A 27680-nucleotide genomic window follows, 5' to 3' on the forward strand; every position below is an offset into this window, starting at 1 on the left:
TACACTTCAAAAATTAAACTATAAAAAGGCAATCGGTAAAGTATGTAACCACTTTATCCAATATTGAGTAGTACCTTAAACCTTTTGAAATCAAAGGTTTGTTTTGAATGAACACATTTCTGACTGATCAAAGATGTCTTTAATTTAGTTTGAACTCAGGAATAAATGTGTTCAACCCAAACCTGTCTGATTCAATCATCTTTGGAGAAAATGGTAAAACAATGTTACAGAAAGCTGTGTTCAAGCCTACCATGTTTGTACAGCAGGGGGCACTATAATATAACAGTACTGTTAGTACGCTGTCCTTACCTGCCCCACAAAGGGATGACAAGGGGTGGGGGAGGGACACTGTGAGATGTAGCACAGAGTACATCTGGGATTTTACCGGAGCATTGAGCGAAGTCAACACTATTTGTAAAATCAGGTACCTCCCAGTCTGGACACTCCCTGTTTCAGCCACTCCCCTCCGGTAGAAGGCTGCGGTCCGTCAGGACCAAAACCTCACGCCACAAATAGCTTCTTCCCATCCGCTGTTGGCCTCTTCAACAAGGCCAAGAACTCACACTGACTCGAACCACTATCTGTACAATGACACCATGACACCTTCATTCAAATGTGCAGTACTGATACACTATTTGTATTTTTTTTTTACAGTATTTATTTTTTATACTATTTGTATTTTTATATTGTATATTATGGCCATTTTATATTTCATATTCTTAATTTTTATTCTTAGGATTAGTGAGACTTTGTACCTTTAGTATAGGTAGACCATATATGAGTTAAGATTCATATATGTTGAATGTATGCACCTTCCTGCCAATGTCAATTCTTTGTCTGTGCCAACTTTCAAGGCGATTAAAACCTTTCTGATTCTGATAAAAGCTTTTTAAATGAAAAATATGTCAACTGTCACAGAATAACTTTCATTGTTTCTTTATTCCGATCCTTCTTCATGTTATCAAAACGCAGGCACATTTTCCCACACCTGATTCCATGTAAAGCATTAACACGACAAGCATATGCAGAACACTGTACCTTTAGGGAATTAACAGCAAAATCAATTTGTAAAAATTTAACTGGTGAAGTCTCTCTGGGCTTACTTCCTCTTTGAAGTAATTTCTGAATTGCAGTTTTGAAGCAAGTATTATTCACCAACAAGGCCAAAAACAGAGCACACAGTCCCTGAAGTACAATGACATCACATTCATGGTCACCTGGGTCAGGCCATGTCCGATGGAAAGAAAAGTGTTTTTCCTTCTCTATAACCTTGTATTACCATCCGTAAGTTCACCCAGTCTCTCAGTGTGAGCAGAGCACACTCTCTCCACAGGATGGGCAGAGCAGAGCACTTCACGGCCGTGTGAGGGGCCCTGGCTTCTCATTAGCTGGCATCTGACGGCTTGTTGAGCTCCACCTTCACAGCTTTCTCTCCGGCCCCTGCAGAAACAGCCCGTCAACATCTGACACGTAGGAAGCCCTGGTACTAAAGTACTGCAACCACAGTTGGCTTCAGTTTGACTTCTTTCAAACGCACCTGTTAGATATTTCTCTTTAGCCCTGGCTCGCTCATCAGCGTCAAAATACCACACGGTGATGGCATACCTGGAGAGACAAGTTAGGATATGAGAGAGCCTGAAGGGAGGGTCAGGGGGTCAGAGGTCAGGGGTGAAGGCCGATGAGGGTCTGCAGGGCTCACCTGGTCGTGTGGGCAGGCTGGACCTCGTGAGGGTTTCGTCTGTCCGACCAGAAGAACAGCAACCTGTCGAATTTGGGCTCGATGTCGGCGAACTGGGCTTTGCCTTCCGGAAATATCCTGAGAAGACCTCCGTGTTCCTGCAAGGAGACACGTACGCAGCTGCCTAGTTAGTCCTTAAGCTGCAAGAGACCTGAACAGGTGCCCAATCAAGACACTTCAGACTGTGGCTTCAAAATAAGGTTAAACCTCCTGTTCCACCATCATCTGAGACACAGAGGAGGAGGAAGAGGAGGAGCTGGAGGAGGAGGAGAGGGAAGAGGCTAGCACCCCAGGCAGGAGGGGGGAAGGCAGGAAGTGAGGGCTGAGAATGGCCTTCCTGTGGAGGGATGGGGAGACTGAGCTTCAGGAAGTGAGTTGGATGGAGAGGGCCTGCATAGTGGAAAAGCAGATTGCAACTAGCATGGTCGACCTCTCACATAGCTGATCAGTCTGACTTCACACGGATGCCAGCACAGCCCACAGGCCCCCATAACACAACCCCCCTAACACAGCCCCCTTCACATAGCCCCCTCACATAGCCCCCTCACATAGCCCCCCTAACACAGCCCACCTCACATAGCCCCCCTCACACAGCCCCCCTAACACAGCCCCCCTCACATAGCCCCCCTCACACAGCCCCCCTCACACAGCCCCCCTCACACAGCCCCCCTAACACAGCCCCCCTAACACAGCCCCCCTCACATAGCCCCCTTCACATAGCCCCCCTCACACAGCCCCCCTAACACAGCCCACCTCACATAGCCCCCCTCACACAGCCCCCCTCACACAGCCCCCCTCACACAGCCCCCCTCACACAGCCCCCCTAACACAGCCCACCTCACATAGCCCCCCTCACACAGCCCCCCTAACACAGCCCCCCTCACATAGCCCCCCTAACACAGCCCCTTACGTAGCCCCCCTCACACAGCCCCCCTCACACAGGCCCCCTCACACAGCCCCCCTCACACAGCCCCCCTCACACAGCCCCCCTCACATAGCCCCCCTCACATAGCCCCCCTAACACAGCCCCCCTAATACAGACTCCAGGCCCCCCGAGGAGGCTGCTGGTGCCAATCCTGACTAAGAAGTGAGAAAGGTCCAGGAAGACTATGTCTGGGTGACATCACGGCTCTCTGGATGATGGGCTCCATCTGCCTGTTTAACCCACAACAACAACAACGGACTGGCTTGTCTCTGCTCTGGAGATACGTACAGGCCTTACAAAGCACTAAGGAGGACACAGCCACACACATGCAAATAATGTATACAGTTGAACTGTAATGAACTGCAATTTGATAGCAGTGTGTAATGGAAGCCCAAGTAACACAGACATTCCAGTCATATCATCCCCTGATGGAGCCATCCGTATCCAGGCAACCAAACTCAAGAACAGAGAGCTCGCTCAATGAACCCACAGTCACAGCCAATCACAATCTCGATGGCAATTAGCACATTTACATCTAACGATCTAAAAGGTGGGGGATGTGTGAATCATTTGAAAAACCCAAACCTGAATTTTTCTTTTTCTTTCGTCGAGCATGAACCCAGAAACTGTTTGTGCATTGCCATCGTCTGAGAACTCTGTGTTCCTTACAGAGTTGTCAAATGATCCTCTTCCCTTCTCAACGTCACGGTGCAGGATTAGCCTCGTCACACCATCCCTCCCTCCTTCAACTGGCAAAACAGAGTTTCCAGTAATGAGATCATTCAGTAAGCAGGCCTGGAGGTGGAGTATCAGAGAGGCTGAGGCTCTGGTTCCTCTACACCTAGCTCAGGCTACGTGCTCTTTTCCTGTCGCTAGTTCCCCTGACCTCCTCTGAAACCAGCTGGGCCAGACGCCTCCTCACTGCTGCGCTTCTGTCACGACATTAGCCTTGTTTCCTGCAGCCTAGCATCCTGTTTTTTCCCTCCAAGCTCAAGAACTGAGTTCCTGCTCCGTTTCAGCGAGTCACCTTTGACCCTAAAGCTCCAGAGACACTGGTCCTTCCTCCACCCTGGAGAGGCGTGGCTCGCTGGGACCAGACCGGAGAGGGCTCCCACACCGAGGGGGGAGGAGGTATGGGGGCGAGGTGGGAGGGACAGGAACTCCAGGATGACAGGGTTCAGAGATTGGGGACTTAAGTTGACTTCAGATCCAACAACTCCCGCCTAAGGATGAGGGGTGACGAGGAAGGACGTTTTGGGGTCCTCCCTCTGCCATCATGCGTCACGCCTCAGGAGGCACAGTGGTTAGACTGAGGACGGTGACACTACGTACCTTGGCATCCCAATCTTTGTTAAGGTAGTATATGCAGGTGACGCATCGTCCGTCGCCGTTAGGGTTGTCCACATGCCTCACGTATCCTGTGCCTCTGCCTGGGTAACATGCCACCATCGCCTGTAAACACAAAACACCGGGATCAGGGGAGCTACTCGGGATACAAGATGACAATTACAAACAACAACATCAAAACCTCCTCAGTCCTGATAGGCTGAGCAACATCAACCTCCTCAGTCCTGATAGGCTGAGCAACATCAACCTCCTCAGTCCTGATAGGCTGAGCAACATCAACCTCCTCAGTCCTGATAGGCTGAGCAACATCAACCTCCTCAGTCCTGATAGGGTGAGCAACATCAGCCTCCTCAGTCCTGATAGGTTGAGCAACATCTTTGTTCAGCTCCAAAGGCTTCAGATGTATTATTTGTTTACATACTCAGAAGACTGTGTAGGAGTGATGTGTGAGTGTGTGTGTTGATTCGTCTAAGAGCTAGGCAAGAGCAGCCAAGGGATCCAGGTGTGTGTGCTGAAGCAGGTGTGTGTGTGTTGAAGCAGCCCAGCGTGGTGACTAGTCTGACCAGGCAGAGTGAACAAGGACAGCAGGCTCCCTTACAGCCAGCTGTCACATTATAAACTCTAAAGCAGCGAAAAAAGAAACCGGAGATATCAAAGTGCAAGCCAACTTCCTCTCGCAGTTTCCTGCTCTAATAAGGGCTGAACAGTCGAGGTGTCTGCACATCCAAGACACTTGCACAGCACAGACTCTCTAAGAACACAGTGAAGGGTCAGAGCTGTGTCAGCTGCACTGACACAGCCTGCAGAACAGCTCTGTCCAACAGAGCTGGAAACTGGCTTTCACTCCCTGGGAGTCCTGCCTTGTTTGGACTGCAGGCTTGTGGGACGGCTTAGTGGATAGACGGGTTCTCCCTGTGCACCTTGCCTTTATATGACCCACAGGTCAGCCCAGAGGGCAGCAATATCAGTATAGGACTATCAACTGTGGAACAAAGCATTTCTGAGCTTAAACACACATGAGTAAATGTGCACAATACACACACGTTCAGGCCCTATACCATGTCTACGCGTTGATATCAAAAACGAAGGGCGAGTTCCTCTACATTTTTACACACGTACATCAACAAAAACCATAGCAAAATTATTCTAAACACACCATAGACTAAACTCCTCGGCTTGGTCCAGCGCCAAGCGAAATAATGTCCACATTATTTTCTGTTCCAGATTTCTAAAGCATTCATGAGCTCCATTTAGAAAGACTGTTCCTATGAAAACAACAGCCTGCTCAAGTTCAACCTGTGTTTTACAACGCTCACTCTAGCACTGCTAATGTAACGGGGGTGTAACAGACGTGGTCTTGCTCCGTCAAAAGGCTTTATGGACCATTTGTTCGTCCCTAACTGGTCTCGAACACGCCACCTCTACCAGCTACACCAAAGAAAAGCTAGCTATTCATTGACGCGGGTGGCCTGTTATATACCTGAGGAGTGAGTTTCACCGATTCACACTAGCATGCATGCTATCCCTGTGTGGGAGACAACGGCTTCTGTAACGCAATGACACAATCTAATGGAGTTATACCATTGCCAGGTCTTTATTGTAAATGAGAATATGTTATTAAATCACTGCTTTGGTAAAGTAAATCCACAAAGGATGACATCAACAACACCTTGTTCTCGTGACGACTACTGTGAAAAGTGGAGAGGAGCATCCTCCTGTACGTCACGATCGCCACTCGTCTGGAATGTTTCATGTGGGAGTCAGATGGCTGAGCAGTTAGGGAGTCTGGCTAGTAATCAGAAGGTTGCCGGTTCGATTCCTGCCGTGCCAATGACGTTGTGTCCTTGGGCAAGGCACTTCCCCCTACTTGCCTTGGGGGAATGTCCCTGTACTTACTGTAAGTCGCTCTGGATAAGAGTGTCTGCTAAATGACTCAATGTAATGTAAATGTAATGTTTCCCAGCAGCCGGTTGCGTCATAGGGCTTCTGCAGCGATAGTGAGCATGCCGGTAGTGACCTGCATCACACCTTCAGAGTCTTGTCCCACATAAGGAGGAGGCGTGAGCCTAGCTAGCTTAGCTAGCCTAGCTTCAGTAACGCTGCCTGACAAACTACTGCAGGGAGCCTGTCCCCTCGAGGGTGGGTGCGCTCTGGAGGTTCAAAGGGGCGCGAGAGGCACGCTAACGGACAAAGAGCTTCCTGTGAGCGAGACCCCCTGTGTAGCAAAGCTGTTTATAATGCGGGGAGGGGGGGGGGGAGCGATAAAGAGAGATAGAGAGAAAGGAGTGTTGAGGAGGGTGGTGAGGGGAGGAGAAAAGAGAGTGAACTGATGTTAACTTTGACTCCTGGCCTCTCTCCAGCGCAACAGTGTTTTAATGCTTGGTCTACGTGCAGAACGTGAGGGAGCCTGGCTGACTCACTCGCCCTGAGATTCCTCCCACCGCTGCTCATGCTGCACTGTCAGAGCAATCGGCAAAGACTGCAAGTAGGGGGGCCCAACCAGTTGTTTAGAACACAGAAAAGTCAATTTTACATGATAATAATGTTTACGCATTTGGCCTCAAACACAAGTTTCAATAACCTAAATCAAGACTCAAACAAAGTGGTCACTGTCAAAACACTTTCAGTTGAAGGAGGCGGTATGGAAGGATATGGGCTTGACTTCTATGACTCAAAACACGCGCGAGTTCGCATTTGCTGCAACCGCACGCGCGCATTTTTTCGGACCAACCCCCGGCCTACATAGAGCGATACTAGAGCTATAGGTCGCAGCAGAAAAAGGAAGCTTTGAAAATGGATACAGGGGTTACTAAAACAAATATGATCAGGAAGGGTCACACTGACAAGAGTTGGCTGAAATGTGAATTCCTAGATCTGGCAGCACCCGCCTCGAAAACACAAGATGGGAACGGTGGAATGCAGATGGTCTGTTCTCCCCTGAACGCTTCAGACCGAAGCTGCTAGCGCCCAACACCTTCAACTGGGAAATTAAGAGCCTTTTAATGTTGTCCATTGTGACTGTTGACTGGTGTTACATGTCGAATTAGCTTCACATGTCAAACTTGTCTGATTTAAGACTGCATGAGGTCGACATCCCACTGGTAGGATACAAAAGATAACTTGAAAACCCGACGTCCACCTTTGTAGAGGAACATTAATTTATGCTTTAATACCTAGCAACTAGGTCGTGGGCGGAACCTGCAAACCGCCCTTTGTCGACTACAGAAATATAGACCTAACGGGCTGGCCCACAAGAAACGTTTGTCAACTTTGGGAATATGGCCAGAGATGGGCTTCTGCTCAAATGTAATGAATTAAAACAGGACAGGCAAGTCCACAAATGATGCACAATGCCAGATGTAGGAGAGGTTTGTTTGTATGCATCTTCTTAGGCTAGCTGATGACTTTCCTCCATGTTTGTAGTTTATGTAGCTACTTCTGGTCTGATTGAGAGACAATGGGTGACAGTTCAACCTCAACAGGGAGGTAATAACAAGGTGACATGTAGGCTACAACCCAATCTCTACCATACAGAAAACCCCACTTCCCTGGCCAGCATGGGGAAGTGAACACTACTTGCTGCAGAGGAAATGTGATCAGTCTGGCTATGTTTAGCTGGCATGCCACTGTAAGTGTAGTTCCGACCATTTAGTGACTCATTAGGAGAGCTGTCAAACAGTATGTTGAACATACCTCATTTGTTATCTACATTGCTGATGCTCTAAATACCGACATGATAACTGTGAGTAGATTTACTCCAAGACAAACCTATCATCATAGGAAATGAATTAATTTTTGTTTTTACGAGGCTGTTGAACTAGTGCTACGACACAACAGAAGGGATCCCAAATCTCTCTGTCTCTCTCTTCCACCACCACGTTCACGTTCTGCCTTGCAGTCATTCTTCCACATTCTTGTGTGGGCTCTCATTAGGGTGAACCTGATCACCATGCTGTTTGTTTACATTCCACACAGCCTTGGGGGCAACCCCTATGGAGGAGGGAGGGAGAGGGGAGATAGGGGGGAGAGCAAGGGAGGGAGCGAAAGAAAGAGAAAAGAGTTAGGAAAGAGAGGAGAGAGGAGTTAGGAGAGAGGAGTTAGTAGAGAGAGGAGTTAGGAGAGAGAAGAGTTAGGAGAGAGAGAGGATATGATAAATGGACCGTTGGTCACTGACAGACAAGCATGCTTTCTCATTTTGGAATAAGTATGACTTATTGCCGAGACTCTGCCTCACTCCAGTGAAGAATTAAGTCAAACAAAGTCTTATCAACAGCTCAGTGTTTCAGGTTAGTTAATACACTCATATACTTGAAATCTCTGGTGGTTACCTAATAAAAACGTAATTAATGAAACACTCCTTTGGCTTGATAAAAAAACAATACATGCAGGGCTTGCCTTGTGCAAGTGTTTATTTTTCTGCTCTGGTCTCAATTAGCCTTGAACAGCTCCAGATCACATCTCAAATAAATCCTGCTTTTTTCAATGGGCTGAGAATTCATTATTGCCTGTCCAGTGGGACACAAAACAAGCAGCCTAAAAACAGCCATCAACGGAGGGATTTGTCAACGGATCTCTTGGTTCAATGTGTTTCTCTAACGTGACTTATACGAGACAACAACACCTGTGGTTACGCTCTAGTAATTCTTTAAGGGCACACAAGACAAATAATATAACAGGATGTTTTTCTGTGAATGTCACAGTGTCCATCCCCACTTTCTTATTCAGTAACTGCTGTTAACCTTTATACCTGTTCTGAGCCTTAAACTCAGTTTCATTACACATCACTACAGTTCATAAACATAACTACGGGAGATAGGATATTTGTACCCAGGTCAGCTATGTTTAATTCTATTCCACTATGGTGGTTTGAGGAATCAACTCATGACCCTCAAAATGACACCTTTCAGAGATTGTCCTTAAATCTGCCCTGTGGCTCACTGGCCCGTGTCTCTGGCTATTTCTGACATCAGAGTGATGGTATCACGTTTAACTTGGAGCTTATTGACGTCAGCTAAGAATGAGCAGAAAGGGGCAAACTGTTAGGGGTCTGCTTATAGGAAAAGATGCTTATCCACACAATCACAAACAGTCAAGAAGAAGACGACAGAGAGGAGCAAAGAGGTGGGTGGAGGTTCAACCCTGGAGCAGAGAGGTGTGGAGGTTCAACCCTGGAGCAAAGAGGTGTGTGGGAGGTTCAACCCTGGAGCAAAGAGGTGTGTGGGAGGTTCAACCCTGGAGCAGAGAGGTGTGCGGGAGGTTCAACCCTGGAGCAGAGAGGTGTGGAGGTTCAACCCTGGAGCAGAGAGGTGTGGAGGTTCAACCCTGGAGCAGAGAGGTGTGTGGGAGGTTCAACCCTGGAGCAGAGAGGTGTGGAGGTTCAACCCTGGAGCAGAGAGGTGTGTGGGAGGTTCAACCCTGGGGCAGAGGTGTGTGGGAGGTTCAACCCTGGAGCAGAGAGGTGTGGAGGTTCAACCCTGGAGCAGAGAGGTGTGTGGGAGGTTCAACCCTGGAGCAGAGAGGTGTGTGGGAGGTTGATGTCCTGACTGGACGCTGTTCTATCCGTCACAGACGCTGCGGCTCAAAGAGGAAGCAACACTTTAAAACAATTAGTTGCTTTTCCCTCATTCCTTTCATTTTACTGGAGGAAAATAACAATGGAAAGCAGACCCACAACACCAGTACAGGACTGTACCTTCAGAGCTGGGCCCTGCCAGCAGCGAGCCAGACGTGTCTAACACACATCGGTTTACTCCCCTGGTGTTTACCACAGCCAGATGTAAGGTAAAGGAGTCAGATCCAATTCTGAGCCTGCAGCTTAATGAATCCTTTATTATGTGTATCCTCATATAAGAGGAAGAGCCAACCAGTTGGATACAACAGAACCCAACAGGCTATCATTCGTCACAACAGACCAGAAGGCCAACATTAACGTCAACTGTCAAACTATTGTGGAGATATGTCCCTCATTCACACACCAACCGTGGCACGTTCAGTCTCAGATGTTTCCTAGTAGTGACTGAGGAGCAGGATGATGTGTGGTGCTGGTTAGGCTAACTAGTTTCCTGGAGAGAGGGACAGTGCTGGGCGTGAGACTGATTCTCATTCTGTAATAGGATCAGTCACTGACACATCCTCTCTGCCTGAACAAGCACCCCTGTAAGTCTAAAGCTTGTGGAAGCTGTGCTGTGAGCCAGTATAACTTGGCCAACGGACTCTGAAGAACCATCAAGGAGAGGAGTGTTATTCTCTCTTTTTTTTATGTTCTTTTATTTGTACATTTTCTATGCTCACTATTCGTGTCATTTAATTTCTACTGATGCATATTTATTGGCTTTCACTGACAAACAAAAAATTGTTCTTCATTGATGTCTGCTAAATCAAAAGGCCCCCTTCACTAAAGACCTTGACCTTGGTTCAGGGTCTAGGTTACACAAGCCCAGAAAACCAAACAGGGAGTGTGGAAGTCAGCATGCTTTAGATTCAGCATGTTTTAGATTCAGCATGCTTTAGATTCAGCATGTTTTAGATTCAGCATGCTTTAGATTCAGTTGTACGAAGGAAGTACAACTTCAGTCAAGCAACATTAAAGGTCCAATTATGAGTGTAATAATCTAGGTCAAGTGGCAACTTCCTCTCCAGAGCACTGAGGATCTTCACAAGGCTGCTCACCGAACGTTGGCCCCATGCTACTGAACGTTGGCCCCATGCTACTGAACGTTGGCCCCATGCTACTGAACGTTGGCCCCATGCTACTGAACGTTCAGTGTTCAGCAGTGGCACTGTGAGATCACCATATGTGCACCATAACTGCAAAACCTTGAGGCTTAACTGCAAGGGAGAAACCATACATCTTACATTCTTTACAATACAACATGGCACCATGAAAACAGAAATGAGTCTCTTAAGTCAATACTGTTATTTTGAACAACCCAGGTTTGATAAGAAACACCACAGACTTGATAAGGAACAATCATTTCCAGCAGCCTGTCATTCCTCACAGTATAACTGAGGGAAAGAGGAAGTTACAACAATGATATTAAATAACTATTTGGGCAACAATTTTTATCTGTCCCGTTTGTGAATCAAACTAGCATTGTTGTGGGTTTCTTTGAGCCACTGAGCTGGTCAGAGGTGTGTGTCGCAACACTGACCACCTGGTCCTCCTCTCAGGCTGGGTTTATCACAACCCGCCGGCGATGGCGCGACTGGAGGAACGTCCTCGAGGCCTCACGTCCTCAACAACATCTGACTTGTGACTGGCTGCAACGCAGCACACGCAAACAAATCTCTCTCTCCATGGAATCTGTGCTTTCTGGTAAACACTTCATTTTGTGTAAACAACAAGATGACCGCAAAGCACCAGACAAGAGGGGGAAGGACAGCTGGACGAGGTCTTCACGAAGAGCAGTTTGAGAAAACATACAAAGACGACCTCTGCAGAGACATGACGAGAAAGTGAAATACAGAATGGCTTCATCATGTGAATGAGCTAACATATTCCTATCCTGGGCATTAAGATGCTCTGAGAAGTTGGAGGAAGCTGAACACATACTACATAGTTGATTTATACTTTGTCTGATTGATTCTTAATTCAAATCCATTGAAATCCTGTCGTAAGTGTAGCAGACACCGTGAGGTTACCAGGCCACGGTGAAAAGCACCATGTCAGCCTGGCTGCCTGGACCTGTGATGTCAGACTATCCAGGATCAATACCCAATTAAGAGTTTATAATCCCATAACTGGAGAAGGCTACTTGAATAACATAGAATACAAATCTTAAATGACTTATTTTGTATGTTTTTGTCCACAGGTGCTCTGCACGATCAATTCAAAATTAAACTAAATGTTTCACCGGTCAAAGTTGAAACACTTGCAGCTGGTCAAACGCTGTTGTGATGCGTGACAAGGTGTTTGTCCCGGAAGGGGGAGAGACAGGCTCCTGTTTCAGAGTCAGTGGAGGTTGTAGGATCACCGTGGTCAGATCTGTCAGACAGGGAGCCTCTCTGGTGGTCTCACGTTGATCTAAACCTTGAGGGGAGGAGGGGGGGCTTACAAGCAAGAGGCTTACTGACAGAGTCAGGGTTTGGGACGTGTATTGAGGGTATAATACATTGACATTACATTTAGCAGACGCTCTTATCCAGAGCAACTTACAGTACAGGGACATTCCCCCCGAGGCAAGTGGGGTAATGTGCCTTGCCCAAGGACACAATTTAATTTTTCACGACCGGGAATCAAACCAGCAACCTTCTGATTAATAGCCCAATTCTCTAACCACTCAGCCATCTGACCCCCTACATACAGGCTGGATGTGAACAAGGTGGCATACCATCAGCATAGGATGAGAGGTGCTGCTGCATTTGCCTACATCCACCAGTGATGTTTTGGTGGCAACAGAACTTAATGTCTCCAAAGGAAAGCTGTTCTCCAGACTCTACTCTCTGTTCTGATGCCTGGAAGGAACTGGGAAGGTTGAGGCCTCTAGATAAGGTGTGTGTGGGACAGGTTGTTTCTGCCAGTCTGGGCTAAGGCCTCTCAGGTGGGTTTTCAAACATTTAGTTAGAATGGTAATAGAACAGCATTAAATGAGTTTTGGGGGAGCAACACAAAAGTTACATCTCAAAATCAAATGTGTTTTTGTGGCTTGCTACTTACTTTTGTCCTTCCATTTATTGTGTAGTTTCCCAGTTTGCCATTACAGTGTCTGACAAGGTCGTCCATGCGACTCATTAGAAAACGTATCTTCTCGCATCCCGGCTCCCTTCCCTCTATCCAAGCTATTTTGTCTCCTCGGATGTCTTTAGTGGAGTCACTCTTTTGACTGACCAACTGTCCGTCAGTGAATTTGCCAGTTTTATGCAAAGCTTTCACGTCCTCTAAAATGCCCAGCCCTATGTCCCCTCCAAGGAAGTTGTCAACTACACAAATGCCATGCTTGGTCATACACGGGACAATATATTCCATGGCGAGCTTTTGAGGCGAAGACCGAGTTTGTCCATTTGATTTAGAACCATCTTGTTTGTTGTCAGAACTGTCTTGGCCCTCTGCGTTTGTGATAAACCCTTTCATTCGTTCTCCAACCGGAGGTGCGATGTCCTCAGGTTCTGTGCGGTTCTTTAGCTGGGGTTTCCCGTGTCTCTCTTTACTGTCCCCCACTAACAATTGTTCAGGTTCGGGATTCTGTTTTGAGACCTGGGGTTTGTCTGGCTCTTTGCAAATGAGCTTATGCTTTTTCCAGTGCTGTTTCTGATGCTCCTTACTGCAATAGAAGGAATTCCGGCACCGGCCGCACTTGAGAAGATTCTCCATTTTCCCACAAAGTTCACAATACTGTCGGTCTCGGTCCAAATCTGCTGTACTTTCCTTCTCCATGTTTGCGGTCAAATATGAGTACGGCCTCTTTAAATCCAATCCTTTACACGCGCCCCGCTACTGATAAGTTTGGAAGTGATCCACTGCCTGCCACGCCACACCGAATGAAACGGAAAATCAGCTCTCCACGATTTAAAACCTAACAATTTCATCACACGTGTTCCGTTATTACCTCATATGCTGCGGTACACACGAATACATGGTTTCGAGAACCGCATCTCGGTGAGGTCGTAGTCCGTCAGGACATTGTTGGGTTATGCTTAGATCCGCGAGTGTCGCATGGCGCCTTCTCTGTACGTCGGTACGCTCTTGCCCCTCTCTGATGTCTACTCTGACTCCGCCTACAAACGACTACGTTCTTGGCCCACACCAGTGTAGTTTACAGAAGAGTACAGATTCACTTGTTTGAAACTGGTGTTAAATATATATTAAACTACAATATATGTCACTTCCTATAGCAATATATACAAATGTTCCCCATTAAATATATTAATCAAAATAGGCCAATGTGTACAAATCCCGCGCAGCCCTTCAATGACAATTGTTTTTGTATTTAAATAATCATGAATTTACCCTCAGTGTATGTATCTTATTTTCTCATTCAAATGTGTCGGAAGGTTGAGGAGAATTGGAGTGAGCTGCTGCAGAAATTGAAGGAATCTGTGCTGCAGAACGCGTGGAGGCTGGCACCCGACGAGCTGCACGTACACAGTTGGCATGAATCCCCCGAGAAGGAGATCCTGGAGAAGCGAGGAAATCTGATCTATGTAATCAGGGGTTTCAAAGGCTGTCACTGCAAGTTAAATTCAGAGTCATTAATCACAATGTTTGTTTTGATAGTGTAAATAGGCTATAGATCTTTTTTATAGGGTTAGTTTATTTTCAAAGGTACCCAGGTTTGTGTGAATTTAACGCCAGACTAAACAGTAAAGGGGAACAGTGAAATACAATTTACACCGCAGACATAGCCTACGTCTGCATAAATACCCCCCCCCCCCCCCCCCCCCAAAAGTAAATGCCACAACGTTCTGTTAGGATGTCCAAACTACATTTCCCAGCATGCATCTGTTCCTATTACGCAAGAAGCCAGCGCAAAAGCCCTGCCACACGAGGTCCGTAGACTTGCCAGTGATTTAAGTGCGAAATGAAATGTTTCAAGTCGTGTTGTTGTACGACTTAAACTCAACAACACGTTTTCCTTTCGGATTAAATTTCTTAGATATAGTTTCATAATTCTGCATTGTACTGAGAATCATTAGCGTATTCCAAATGAACCATTTTCCTTAGGCGATAGACACTGGACATGCAATTGATTCTTGTTCAAATAATCGTTTTTTTTCTCTTAACCAGGCTATAGTTGTTCAGTGTTTAGCAATATTAACCTTACTTTCAAAACACATCTACCAAACACAACTGTTCCGGTATGAATAAGCAAGAAGGTAATTGCAAGCATGCATCATGAGGCTTGTCTCATTTGGATGTGGTCATTTAGCTACCTAGCGTTAGCTAACTAGTTATCTGTTTACTGGTAGCTTGCTGGCTAGCTAGCTAATGAAGTTTACATGTTTTAGGTGAAGCGTGTCCCCGCAGAAGAAAAAACAATGGCACGCCGTTTAAATCGGAGGACAGTGACGTACCCTCCCCTGTGTTATCGGCATTCAAGGGTATACTAATCTATCTTATACACAGTACAGTTTCTGGCAAATTGTTATTTTTAAAATATTTATTGTCACTGCATAGACACAACTACCAGTCTTAGTAAATCAATACAGTGAAATAAGCGGCCATTAATTGGAGACCTAATCTTGGTGTCTGAAGTTTTCCAGCAGGAGCTTGACGTCAAACACGATAAACATGAGAGGTTGGTGAAACTCAGCCGGGACATCACCATCGAGAGCAAGAGGAGCATATTCCTATTGCACAGAGTGACCAGGTAACATTTTATATTTACATTTGATTAATTTAACATTGTACATGGCATGCAGACCTGTGTGTGAGCCGGCTTCAGAGTGTTGAATGGGCCTGACTCCTGCAGTGTACCGAACGTAGAGGATGTCCTGGTGGAGGCAGACACCAAGCTGGATGCTGTGAGGGAGAAGATTGGTCAGGTCGCTGAGGAGCTGAGAGGAGAGGACTTGTATCAGTTCCACAGAGCATTCACACCAGGTGAGCTGTCATTCATCCATTCATCCCTCCCTCCATTCATCCCTCTCAAGAAAAGATAAGTATTACCTCGAAATAGATGTTAACAGTTGATTTGACATTTTATTTGACTCAAGGTAATTTAAGTGACTGATTGAAAGTAAGGCTGCAATGACTGATACATGTGCAGACTTCTGAAGAAAAAGTCTGTTTTTCCACTTCTCCCCCAAAAATAAAAAATGTAATGAGTAGTCAAAAGGTCTGCGTATTTCTGAGGAAAGCTCTGATGGGAGATGGGGTTAGCTGTTATCTCGAAGCTGGGGAAGTCCTTTTGAGATTGCTTGTCAGGGATTGTTGCTGTATTCCCCTGCAACGTGACTCCTAACAGTTCCCACCAATTAGATGTTTATTTATATATTTATCTTAACCTCGTTATTAGATTATCAGTATATGGTCAATCTCGCCCCAACAAATGATTAACCTGGCTGGACTGGAAGTCTGCAGTCACGTTTAATGGGTTTGTTTTTCAAACAAGTACCATTAAAGTGTTGTGAGCTGAATTTGAAGGTAATTGCTCCTGATAAGAGGCCGGTGCTGCACGTTGATAAGCTGGAGGGCTATCTGGGTCTGGAGGGCTATCTGCAGCTTGAGCTGCTCTGGGTCTGGAGGCTTGGACGTGACGCACCTCCTCGAGGACACGTAGTTCCCAGGATGCATCAGGAGAGGCGCATGGGAGCTCCCAGGGTGCATCAGGAGAGGCGCATGGGAGCTCCCAGGATGCATTAGGAGAGGCGCATGGGAGCTCCCAGGATGCATCAGGAGAGGCGCATGGGAGCTCCCAGGATGCATCAGGAGAGGGGCATGGGAGCTCCCAGGATGCATCAGGAGAGGCGCATGGGAGCTCCCAGGATGCATTAGGAGAGGCGCATGGGAGCTCCCAGGATGCATCAGGAGAGGGGCATGGGAGCTCCCAGGATGCATCAGGAGAGGCGCATGGGAGCTCCCAGGATGCATTAGGAGAGGGGCATGGGAGATCCCAGGATCTGAACAGCCTTGTAGTCTCGTGGGAGAAACTCTAGCATGTTGTTGCTGTTGAATGAATTGAACGCATTGTATGTGCTTGATTGGATCAGAGACAATATCTTTGATACTGTTGTAATGTGTCGTTGGCCTGGAACTGATCAGCAAACAGATTAGTCCTCCTCCGTAGTGATCAATGCTGAAAGCTGTGATAACCCTGTAGACCTTTTGAGGCGTCACAACATGCAGATGTATCAGTGGTACACGTTTTCAGACTTATGGGTGAGGTGCTGTACTTATGTGAGACAGCCTGGATCTTTCCATCCAGGCCCTGCCAGCATCCTCTGGCCAGAGGGCCCAGTGCTGCAGTCTGCTTCTATAGACTGAAGTTGGCGTTACAACCAGGATGTGCTAGAACCATGTGTGAAGGGCCTCCTGTATAGTGTTGGCTGAGTACAGGTACAGCATGTGTCTAGGGAGAACCTCGTGGTGTTTGTATGGTAGATGTGCACTAGGCTGCCAGACGTACTTACATGTCTTGGAGTAAAGTGAAGAACAGAAAATTATTAAAGTAAATGATTGTTTTTGTTATTGCTAATTATTGCCATCTGGTCATTTATTAAATGAAATTATTTCCCTTATTTTGGGACTAGCAGCTCTTGTTGGTCACCCACAAAAACTGTTAACATACGTGGTTGCAGCTATTTTGAATTTTCACTTGTTTAGAATTTTTGGGTGTTTTTCTGTGCTTGATTGTAACCTGTTGGAATCCTCAGAAACTGTAGCTGACTGAATTGAAGTGATCGAGGCAGTGGACTCGGGAACTTGAGTGAACTTTGCCTGCCAGCTTCAAAGCAAGCAACTTTTTCATGTAATTTCCTGCGTGGTTAAGAATGTTCACAGTGTCATCATTTGTCCATCACAACAGAACAAGTCATTGTTTTGAGATCTCAGCACAGGAGCTGTTGTCTCTCAACAAGATTCGGACATTCAGGATTCAAGTGCAAGTTCTGTCAAGGCAGATTTGTGCTGGGAAAGGTGTTTGTTTTACTCGCGGGAGTCTGGTATTTCTTGGGTGAAGTCATCACCTTTCCTGTTTTACAGATACAAAATAACACGCCTGTGAAAGTCTGTAGTCATGACGGGTTATTAGTTGTTGATTGGACAGAACAAGAGACAATCCTGAGTATGGTAAAAGTGTGGTTGTATCTTTAAAACAATAGTGAGCAAAAGAAGTGAGCCTGACTTCTAAAGGAACCACAGCCTCAACCAAACCCAGGCTCTGTGGTCAGTGACAGGGAGATAGCCTCAACCAGATCCAGGCTCTGTGGTCAGTGACAGGGAGATAGCCTCAACCAGACCCAGGCTCTGTGGTCAGTGACAGGGAGATAGCCTCAACCAGATCCAGGCTCTGTGGTCAGTGACAGGGAGATAGCCTCAACCAGACCCAGGCTCTGTGGTCAGTGACAGGGAGATAGCCTCAACCAGACCCAGGCTCTGTGGTCAGTGACAGGGAGATAGCCTCAACCAGACCCAGGCTCTGTGGTCAGTGACAGGGAGATAGCCTCAACCAGATCCAGGCTCTGTGGTCAGTGACAGGGAGATAGCCTCAACCAGATCCAGGCTCTGTGGGCAGTGACAGGGAGATAGCCTCAACCAGACCCAGGCTCTGTGGTCAGTGACAGGGAGATAGCCTCAACCAGACCCAGGCTCTGTGGTCAGTGACAGGGAGATAGAGGCCCTTTGATGTCAAATTGCCGCTCCAAAAGTAAACGTTGAACACAATGTCTTCCGTCCTGTGATTATTGGATTGTTGTTTACATGAGTGGTGGAAACGAATAGGGGCTCATCTACGATCCCTCACTCTGAACGCCTGCACAGATCCTCATCCCTCCAGCTAGGGTGAAATCCTTCTGCTCCTGTTAAAATCAAGGGGAAACGGTTTTGTTTGAGGTAATAGCGAGGTGCTGTTTCCTGTGTCCTCTCAGGGATCCAGGAGTACGTGGAGGCCGTGTCCTTCCAGCATTTCATCCGCCATCGCTCCCTCATCAGCCTGGAGGAGATCAACGCCCGGCTGGTGTTCATCAAAGAGGGCAAGGTACAGTCCACACCTCACACATGGTACAGTCTACACCTCACACATGGTACAGTCCACACCTCACACATGGTACAGTCCACACCTCACACATGGTACAGTCCACACCTCACACATGGTACAGTCTACACCTCACACATGGTACAGTCCACACCTCACACATGGTACAGTCCACACCTCACACATGGTACAGTCTACACCTCACACATGGTACAGTCCACACCTCACACATGGTACAGTCCACACCTCACACATGGTACAGTCCACACCTCACACATGGTACAGTCCACACCTCACACATGGTACAGTCCACACCTCACACATGGTACAGTCCACACCTCACACATGTTACAGTCCATACCTCACACATATAGGAAATGCTTATTGTTTATATTCTGTGCTCACCAGTTAAACTGATATGGAATCCAATCAGTGACATAATGTTTAGAATTTAAAATTGAATATTAATTTTGAAATTTAAACACCACTGAATTTATTGTTTTTGAATTTGAAATCGAATCCAAAAATTAAAGGTTTGGAAATTCAGGTTGCTTAAGTTCAAACAGTAAAATTCAAAGGCCAAACATTCGAGCCAGAAAAAATCTGGCTCAGATCCACATCTGGGAATTTTGGGGATCTTTTTTTGAGCAACCTGAAGTTCTGAATTTTGTTATCAGAATTTTGTTTTTACGTTTAAATAAATTAATATTTCAAATCAAAACCAACATATTCGGTTGTGTTTAAATGTCAATATAAAGTATTCAACAGTGTAAACAGCTGAACAGTGTAAACAGCTGAACAGTGTAAACAGCTGAACAGTGTAAACAGCTGAACAGTGTAAACAGCTGAACAGTGTAAACAGCTGAACAGTGTAAACAGCTGAACAGTGTAAACAGCTGAACAGTGTAAACAGCTGAACAGTGTAAACAGCTGAACAGTGTAAACAGCTGAACAGTGTAAACAGCTGAACAGTGTAAACAGCTGAACAGTGTAAACAGCTGAACAGTGTAAACTGCTGAACAGTGTAAACAGCTGAACAGTGTAAACAGCTGAACAGTGTAAACTGCTGAACAGTGTAAACAGCTGAACAGTGTAAACAGCTGAACAGTGTAAACAGCTGAACAGTGTAAACAGCTGAACAGTGTAAACAGCTGAACAGTGTAAACAGCTGAACAGTGTAAACAGCTGAACAGTGTAAACAAGATTTCTGACTGGTTCATTTGTGTGTCACAAAATCAGGTGCAAACACCTTTCAAGGGCAGGTAAACAGAATATTAGTCTATTCGCCTAGTTCTAATGCATACTTTCATGTACTGACTTTAGTTGAGAAAAAATACTTGAGTTTGGAATCTTGTTTGTTGTTGATTGTTTTGGTGGTTGTTGTTTCTGGCTTGATCACGGCCTGCAGTTTGTGAAGCACTTCCCACTGCTCTTATCTGATTGGTCAAAGTCCCTGCATGGCCTCTGACTATTTTTAGATAGAGACGTTGGAAGCCTGCATCCTAACTCCTTGAACATACAGTAACTCTCTTGTGTCCAAATCGCAGTTATTTACTCTCTTATCACCAACCTGCTGTGTGGATCAGCTGAGTTCATTTCGGCTCCTTCCTTTTTTAGAATGGCTTATCTCGTGGTGTAGTGCACAGAAAACACACAACACTGCTGATTCATCTTTCAATCTGCTTATTGGCCACCATTGTTTACAAAGTCATTGTTTGACGGTCTGAACATGGATGGCTGTCTAAACATAAAGCTGTGAGATCCACATCAGCTCTGTGTGGGTGCCCCCAGGTGAACCCAGTATGTGGACCATGAAGCTTCCTCTTCCTGTCCTGCAGGGGTGCGAGGGTCACGCCCCAGACACCACAGTGCTCACCTTCCAGGTGACGCCCACAGACTACCTGCTGGGCGTGGCCGATCTGACGGGGGAGCTCATGCGCATGTGCATCAGCAGCGTGGGGAACGGAGACATGGACACGCCCTTCCAGCTCAGCCAGTTCCTGAGGCAGATCCACGACGGCTTCGCCTTCATCGGGAACACGGGGCCTTACGAGGTGTCCAAGAAGCTGCACACCCTCCGGCAGAGCCTGGCCAAGGTGGAGGACGCCTGCTACACCCTGCGCGTGCGGGGCTCCGAGATCCCCAAGCACATGCTGGCGGACGTGTTCTCCAACAGGGCGGCGCTCATGGACACGGATGAGGGCGTGGCCTAGATGAGCAAGGCTTCTGGTTGGTCCACATCCCGGTGTGTGTGTGTGTGTGAGGGGGGGTTTGTTATCTGCTCCATATCAGAAAAATGTTGGTTGTGTTTTGTTGTTATGTTGTGAGAGTCATGTGCCGGTTTAGTATTTGATGTTTTCCATTCCTCGAGTTGGGAAATCCTTCACCACTGTCTCAATGTTAGGATGTGGAATGCCACACGCTTGTTTTATATTTTCAGGTGGTTTGCATTGGAGTTAGTGAAAATAAATAAAGTAAAGCTTTTTGTGATAGACTGCTCTGTCGTTGCTTCTCATGTCATGATATAAAAGTAATGTCTGCAAAACGTATATGTGGGGATGTAATCAATCCAGCTTCTATCCAGCACAATTCTCCATTATTCCAACATGACAACAGTCGTCGCTTTGAAGTACTGCTTTGTGCCTCGACCTGCCTGTGCGGTTGCAATAGTTTATTTTTCTCTCCTGTCTGTGTGTCAAACAGATAATGTAAGGTAGGCCCGGTGCTATGTCTGACCGCAGGGTGAACGAGCTGTCTGCTGTAGGTGCCTTTTGGAAACCTCCCTGCCTCTCACCCTTAGGCAACCCTTACTGGGATGGAATGAAAGCAAACTCCAAATAAGGCTTCGGCAAATACTTGTTTTTTCTCACCATGACATTTTTTTACGTCTAACAGGTTAGTCTGACATATAGAGGCACTGGGGTTGGATTTTACCCAAATATTGAGATTTGCTGAGGTGTGCAAAGTTTATTTCTGACAGTATTTGAAGTAAAAAAGTTACTTCAGTTCTGTAAGAGCAAGACATGGTTGCTCCCTGTTTGCTCCCAGAAATATAAGTTCTTTTCTTTCCCCTTCAGGAACAGTAACCATCTATAGAATAGGACTGCTGTACAGTAATCTTAGCCGTAGGCATTAGTATGGTGAATTTTAATTGAAACATTATCTTAGACGTACGTATGTCAGCGACGTATGCTACCCCCTTAGAGGTTTATAATGCGCGTACCCCATCTGGTGGTGACTGCTGGTAATACACACGAACGTCCCAGATTTAGAAATAAAAGTTTTCCGTAAAAACAAACTGACTCAGGGCAAGATTAGGAATCAGCTACGGCATATTGAGCGGTTGTCTGTGTAAAGTCGTCGTGAGTTTTGGTTTGATTATAAGACAGGTATGTGGTTTGCTTGACAGAAATCATTAAGTGCATCTAATCTTAAAATCCAAGCCGTTTCCTTAATTAGATTTACAACGGATTTGCAGGTAACCGCAGTTCGTGATGAAACCTATTAACAGAGCAGACCAGAGCAGTGAAAATACAGCTACTTTGTAATGCCGGTGTTGTACCGAAATCGGTGACCTATCGAAAACTGACCGGGGGTGCTCTTCTGATGGCTTGCTATACTGGTCAGCAAATGTTGTGGTATGGTTGTGGTATGGTTATGGTATGGTTGTGGTATGGTTGTGTTGTGGTTGTGGCATGGTTGTGGTATGGTTGTGGTGTGGCTGTGGCTGGGGTATGGTTGTGGTATGGTTGTGGTATGGTTGTGGTTGTGGCTGGGGTATGGTTGTGGTATGGTTGTGGTATGGTTGTGGTGTGGTTGTGGTATGGTTATGGTTGTGGCTGGGGTAGGGCTTAGAAGTGCGCTCCCTGGTCACAGTTTTCAATAGGTCACCAATTTCGGTACAACACCGGGTTACTGCTGGGATCGTCAACTCTTGTCCATCAAAGAATCAGCAATCAAATTGTGTCTCAACAATTTAAAAAGCCTTTAGTCACGTGAAAGTGACAGAGTAGCATAATCATTGTAGATTATCCTGATAAAATCCAATATAATTTGACTTGATTTCCGCCTTTAACGCACTACTTTCCACCCAATAGCCTACATTTGTAGCTTTCTCCAAAACAGACTAAAAACAATCTTAAGAGATTAATTCAATATTGCTGTTACTTATGTAAAATAGCCATACTGTTTTGTATTGATGCGAGCGCAACTATTGGCTGTCTCGTTTAAAGGAGGCCAAAAGGAGCTCGAGTCAAATTCCATCACACGTAGGACAGTTCCTCGCGTACGCATTCCGCCAACACGACACATAACGGAGCGAAGTGCGCCATGGGGCGCGGATATTCGATTTCAATCGCCTGGACTGTAATGTATTGAAATTGATATTTTACTATAATAAGATTGAAACATTTAATAGTTCCCTTTTGTTTTACTCGTTGCTCGATAGGCGATCATTACTTCCGAAATTTATTTTATTTCCTTTCAGCACCGTTATCCTTACAGTTAGCGCAGGACTGCCTACAGTTAAGGTAGCCTATTATACTTCGTTGCTGATCGTGTATAAATAATAGGGCACTACTTTACAAGTAGGTACAGCCTCTCACACTGTTATTATGGGCATTTGAATGCCGAAAAGGCGGAGTGAATAACAACATTCCATCCCAAGTGGGGAAAAACCAAGTTTCAAGGAGTCTGTTCTTTACAACGGAAATGAGATCAGTCGCTGTGCTTAGCTACGTTTGGCGAGGGGATCCCACTTTAATAGTTTTTTAGTCTTTTTGGCTCATGTGTTTCATTTGGAAATATAACTTCAAGTCGTTCCTTCATCAAGATGTTTGCCGGGTTGATGACTTTGGAATTCCAAGGTAAGTTGACAGCCGCCACGCGCATCTTCAACGTTGCTCATGACAATGGAAGACATTCGCCTGTTGGAAGTTGTGTAGTTTCTCCAAATAGGCCTAGTGATTTCTAACATTTGAAACGATAAAAAGTTCAGATATTTACAAAGGAATAATCATATAGTGAAGAAGATATAGAGATGTAATTTGTTCTCAGCAGTTTAGTATGGCTGTAACTGCAGTTAACAAAAAAGCCAGCCGATACCCAAGTGTGATAGCCTACATAGCTAGGCTAACTATCTAGAATCAGAATGTAATTATTGATATTTAAAATGTAGGGCCTGATTATTTGACCATGATGATAACGTGGCTAACACAGGTGTGAGCCAGCTGGCTTTGGGTGAGTGGATTGATGCTTGACCTTAATTCCTCACGGTAACTGAGTGATCTTCACATCGTGAAGCTTGTGATTGTGGGAATCTGCCAGGTGATGCAGGCTGTTTAGCTGCCCTACTGACATCGTGTCCGAGGTCTTTGCAAATCCTCCCGTCTGTCCAAACGGAATGTTCTCGAGTTTTTTGTTGTTGCTCTTTTTGGTTTCAAGTTTTCAAATATTGCAAGTGTGAAACATGCTTTTCAGATCAAATATTATTACTTCCCCAGTCAGACTGCACCTGGCTGCAAATCAAATGGATGAAATTTGATGGAAATTGGATGAAAACTTTCCTCCCGCCGTTGGTCCTTGTCTGACCCGCTCAGTAGTGGACTTCTCTCGGCGTCCACACTGGTGGACGTCTCGAGGGTATCCAACGGGCGGTTATGGGGGAGGGTTCAGCCGATGCGGTTTTAATTGACCTGTAAACATATTGCGTTAGTGTGTTCTCTGGAAACAGAGCTATGACGTGTCAGCAGTTAAAGGGGTCACTGAGAAGTGTTCTATACATGGGTCATATGCTCATGTGCACCAGTACTGCCTCCAGAAACGAGGCAATGTATCTGACATGGATTCATGTTGACCTTTTGACTGCAGTGGAGGACATTCCTGTTTTATTTGTGTAAAATCTTCACAGACGACAGATTCAATGAGACAAAGACGGAATTCTGTGAGCCTTACCAGCCACAATTACTGTCATTGTGACAGTCTGTCAGGCCTATATGTGACACTATATACTGTGCACGCCACACAAAAGAGCTACCAACATTAAATAGCTCTGTGTGTGTTTTTAGAGTTTTCTCGTGTTGGGGGAAAGATAGAGAGACAAAGAGGAAGATGTAGAGTGTGACAGGGTGTGTTCATTATTTTTCAGCTGCTTTATGTTTCCCATGTGACTTGACAGGAAGCTCATGGCTGTCCGAGCCAAACATGCCTGCTCTGTGTGTGTGTGGTGTGTAGCTGGCGTGTAGCTGGTGTGTAGCTGGTGTGTATGTGGTGTGTAGCTGGTGTGTATGTGGTGTGTAGCTGGAGTGTATGTGGTGTGTAGCTGGTGTGTATGTGGTGTGTAGCTGGTGTGTATGTGGTGTGTAGCTGGTGTGTATGTGGTGTGTAGCTGGTGTGTATGTGGTGTGTAGCTGGAGTGTAGCTGGTGTGTAGCTGGTGTGTATGTGGTGTGTAGCTGGAGTGTAGCTGGTGTGTAGCTGGTGTGTATGTGGTGTGTAGCTGGTGTGTAGCTGGTGTGTATGTGGTGTGTATGTGGTGTGTATGTGGTGTGTAGCTGGTGTGTATGTGGTGTGTAGCTGGTGTGTATGTGGTGTGTAGCTGGTGTGTAGCTGGTGTGTATGTGGTGTGTAGCTGGAGTGTAGCTGACTTCTCTCATGGAGCCCAGCACACCCACCAGGCTGTCTCAAACCACCTAAAATGATAAACATTTAGTACTTGTACAGTCTTTCTGGGTTAGATTGTTCACGCTCAGCCCTTAAAACAGACCAAATTACAGGCATGAACACCGACTTAGGGTGTCAACTCAAACAGCTGACTTAGTGACAGAGGAGGGAAATACTGTGATAGTGAACTTTCACTTCTCTTGTGTTTCTGCTGTGGCCGAGTGCCCAGCTGGCCAGCAGGCTGTTTCTCAGGAGGGTGGTGCGGGTGGCGAGGGTGGTGCGGGTGGCGAGGGTGGTGCGGGTGGTGGAAGGGTGGTGCGGGTGGTGCGGGTGGCGAGGGTGGTGGAAGGGTGGTGCGGGTGGTGCGGGTGGCGAGGGTGGTGGAAGGGTGGTGCGGGTGGTGCGGGTGGCGAGGGTGGTGGAAGGGTGGTGCGGGTGGTGCGGGTGGCGAGGGTGGTGCGGGTGGCGAGGGTGGTGCGGGTGGCGAGGGTGGTGCGGGTGGTGGAAGGGTGGTGCGGGTGGTGCGGGTGGTGGAAGGGTGGTGCGGGTGGTGCGGGTGGCGAGGGTGGCGCGGTTGGCGAGGGTGGGGCGGGTGGCGAGGGTGGTGCGGGTGGCGAGGGTGGTGCTGACAAGCGCAGGCCTGGGAGTCGAAGGCCGGTGAGCTCGCTCCCAAACGTTTTTGTTTTTATGAGATCCTCCACATTCCTGTACTGCTGAAGTGGTGGCTCTCCACCAGGCTGTGTTTACCATACGGGGGGCTAAGAAGGCCTCTTTAATCTGCTAAGGTAAATACTGCATGTCTCAGGCACAGTACTTGCCACGGCCTGTGCTTTGTTGGGTTTCTGTTTGGCTTCTGTGGACCTGTTTCCAAATGACCTTATAATAGACTGATATGTCAAATGGGATCGGGTGTTAGTGAAGGGAATATGCAGAAATATATTAATTTCTGAGTAATTTCTCTCTGGATTCTTGGCCAGCTGTTTTAGCTCACTGTTGGCAGGAAGGAGGTGACACAGGCATGCTGCAGACATCTTCTTCCTCCAAACAATGGATGTGTGATGTTTCCTCCCTTTTGGAGGACAGGTCCTTGTGTAATCTAAGGGTCCACAACCCCCCCCCCCCCCTCCTCCTCCCCCCTCCTAGCCTCTCACATCGGTCTGGTTCTCTACTTGGGGGGTTATTCTCCCTCCCAGCCAGCCAGATGGTGTGTGGTAGACCCGGCTGCAGTGTGTCTCAGGTTACACAGGTGGGACATGCTACAGTGACCACGTCTGGAGAGAGAGTTTACATTGAGTGGTTGTGTAACTTGACCGTGAGGCTGTGGTCTCTGAGGAGAGGGCTGCCTTGTGGGAATCCTGTCTGTCTGCTACTGTTCTCCTGGTCAGGGCACTGCACACAAGGCCTCCAGTACCCCCCCTTCACCCTTCATCGCTCTTTGTCTCTCTTTTAGCTTGGCCCTCTGTCCCTTAAGTGGAGTCTCTCCCTCTGGGTCTCTCTCTCTCAGCGCTAGACAGTCCAGAAGCATGACATCATGTTAGGATCATGGAAGTCTGATCATGTGACTCCTTTGTACGCTCCATCGTTTTCTAATGTCTCGCATTCCTGCTGTACTATACTGCATCCGCTGACACAGGCAATAAATCTAAAACCCCACCTTTAAGACAATACCAGAACATAGGCCTGCAGGGATGTAACATTTATAATATGAAATCCAGTCTTTCAGAGAGTCTCTTGATTACTCCCCTTTAACGTATTTAAAAACAAACGGGGCATGTCTGAGCTCTTTTCAACTGTCTCTGTGGGATTTCTAGCGCCAGTTCTCCTGAATGACCCCTCTGTGGCAGGGGCCCACGTTTGAATGCAGCCACGACTGTGTGTGTGTCTGTCTATCTGTCTGTGTGTGTCTCTGTGTGTGTGTCTGTGTGTGTGTCTGTGTGTGTGTCTGTGTGTGTGTGTGTGTGTGTGGGAAGCAGAGAGCTAGACAAGCAGCACAGCTGCACACAGAGGAGCTGTTGAGGTCTCCTCTGGCTCGTCTGCCCAGCGAGGGATCTGCAGCAGCGCAGTGTGACACGGAGCAGGTGCCCAGGCACGGACACAGCCTCTGTTCAGTTTGGTTACTTTACAAAGCCTCTGTTCAGTTTGGTTACTTTACAAAGCCTCTGTTCAGTTTGGTTACTTTACAAAGCCTCTGTTCAGTTTGGTTACTTTACAAAGCCTCTGTTCAGTTTGGTTACTTTACAAACCCTCTCTTCAGTTTGGTTACTTTACAAACCCCCTGTTCAGTTTGGTTACTTTACAAACCCTTTGTTCAGTTTGGTTACTTTACAAACCCTCTGTTCAGTTTGGTTACTTTACAAACCCTCTGCCAACACTACCGTTCT

At 46.7% G+C, this 27680-nt stretch overlaps 3 protein-coding genes across 12 annotated transcripts in view; 2 read left to right on the forward strand and 1 right to left on the reverse strand.

The window, feature by feature from the left end:
• Window positions 1-920: 920 nt before the first annotated feature.
• egln1a (egl-9 family hypoxia-inducible factor 1a) lies at window positions 921-13692 on the reverse strand. The gene is made up of 5 exons (XM_084709359.1): window positions 12667-13692; window positions 3996-4115; window positions 1700-1836; window positions 1538-1605; window positions 921-1440 (listed from the first exon to the last, which is right to left on the reverse strand). The coding sequence occupies exons 1-5, from the start codon at window positions 13381-13383 to the stop codon at window positions 1385-1387; spliced, it is 1098 nt and encodes a 365-aa protein (XP_084565485.1). The 5' UTR covers window positions 13384-13692; the 3' UTR covers window positions 921-1384.
• Window positions 13693-14443: 751 nt separating this feature from the next.
• On the forward strand, window positions 14444-21132 carry tsnax (translin-associated factor X). Its single transcript, XM_084667278.1, has 7 exons — window positions 14444-14495; window positions 14734-14822; window positions 14955-15047; window positions 15202-15316; window positions 15419-15549; window positions 18534-18643; window positions 20479-21132. Exons 2-7 carry the CDS (start codon window positions 14807-14809, stop codon window positions 20851-20853), a joined length of 840 nt encoding a protein of 279 aa, XP_084523404.1. The 5' UTR covers window positions 14444-14495; window positions 14734-14806; the 3' UTR covers window positions 20854-21132.
• Window positions 21133-22908: 1776 nt separating this feature from the next.
• disc1 (DISC1 scaffold protein) overlaps window positions 22909-27680 on the forward strand; it is a 39171-nt gene continuing 34399 nt past the window's right edge. For 3 of the 10 annotated variants that reach the window (XR_014768766.1, XM_084708770.1, XM_084708768.1), the window contains exon 1: window positions 22911-23505. Coding sequence is in view for 6 of the 10 variants with exons in the window: in XM_084708770.1 (XP_084564896.1) it covers window positions 23472-23505 (34 nt within the window). In the remaining 4 variants the exon portion in view is untranslated. Of the gene's footprint in view, window positions 23506-23525; window positions 23879-27680 lie in introns of those variants that run through there. The other 7 variants (XR_014768768.1, XR_014768767.1, XM_084708764.1 and 4 more) reach the window with 5 other exon arrangements.

Source organism: Hypomesus nipponensis, chromosome 11 (genome assembly GCF_054491055.1).
Source record: "Hypomesus nipponensis isolate SF chromosome 11, ASM5449105v1, whole genome shotgun sequence".
Classification (NCBI taxonomy): Eukaryota; Metazoa; Chordata; class Actinopteri; order Osmeriformes; family Osmeridae; genus Hypomesus; species Hypomesus nipponensis.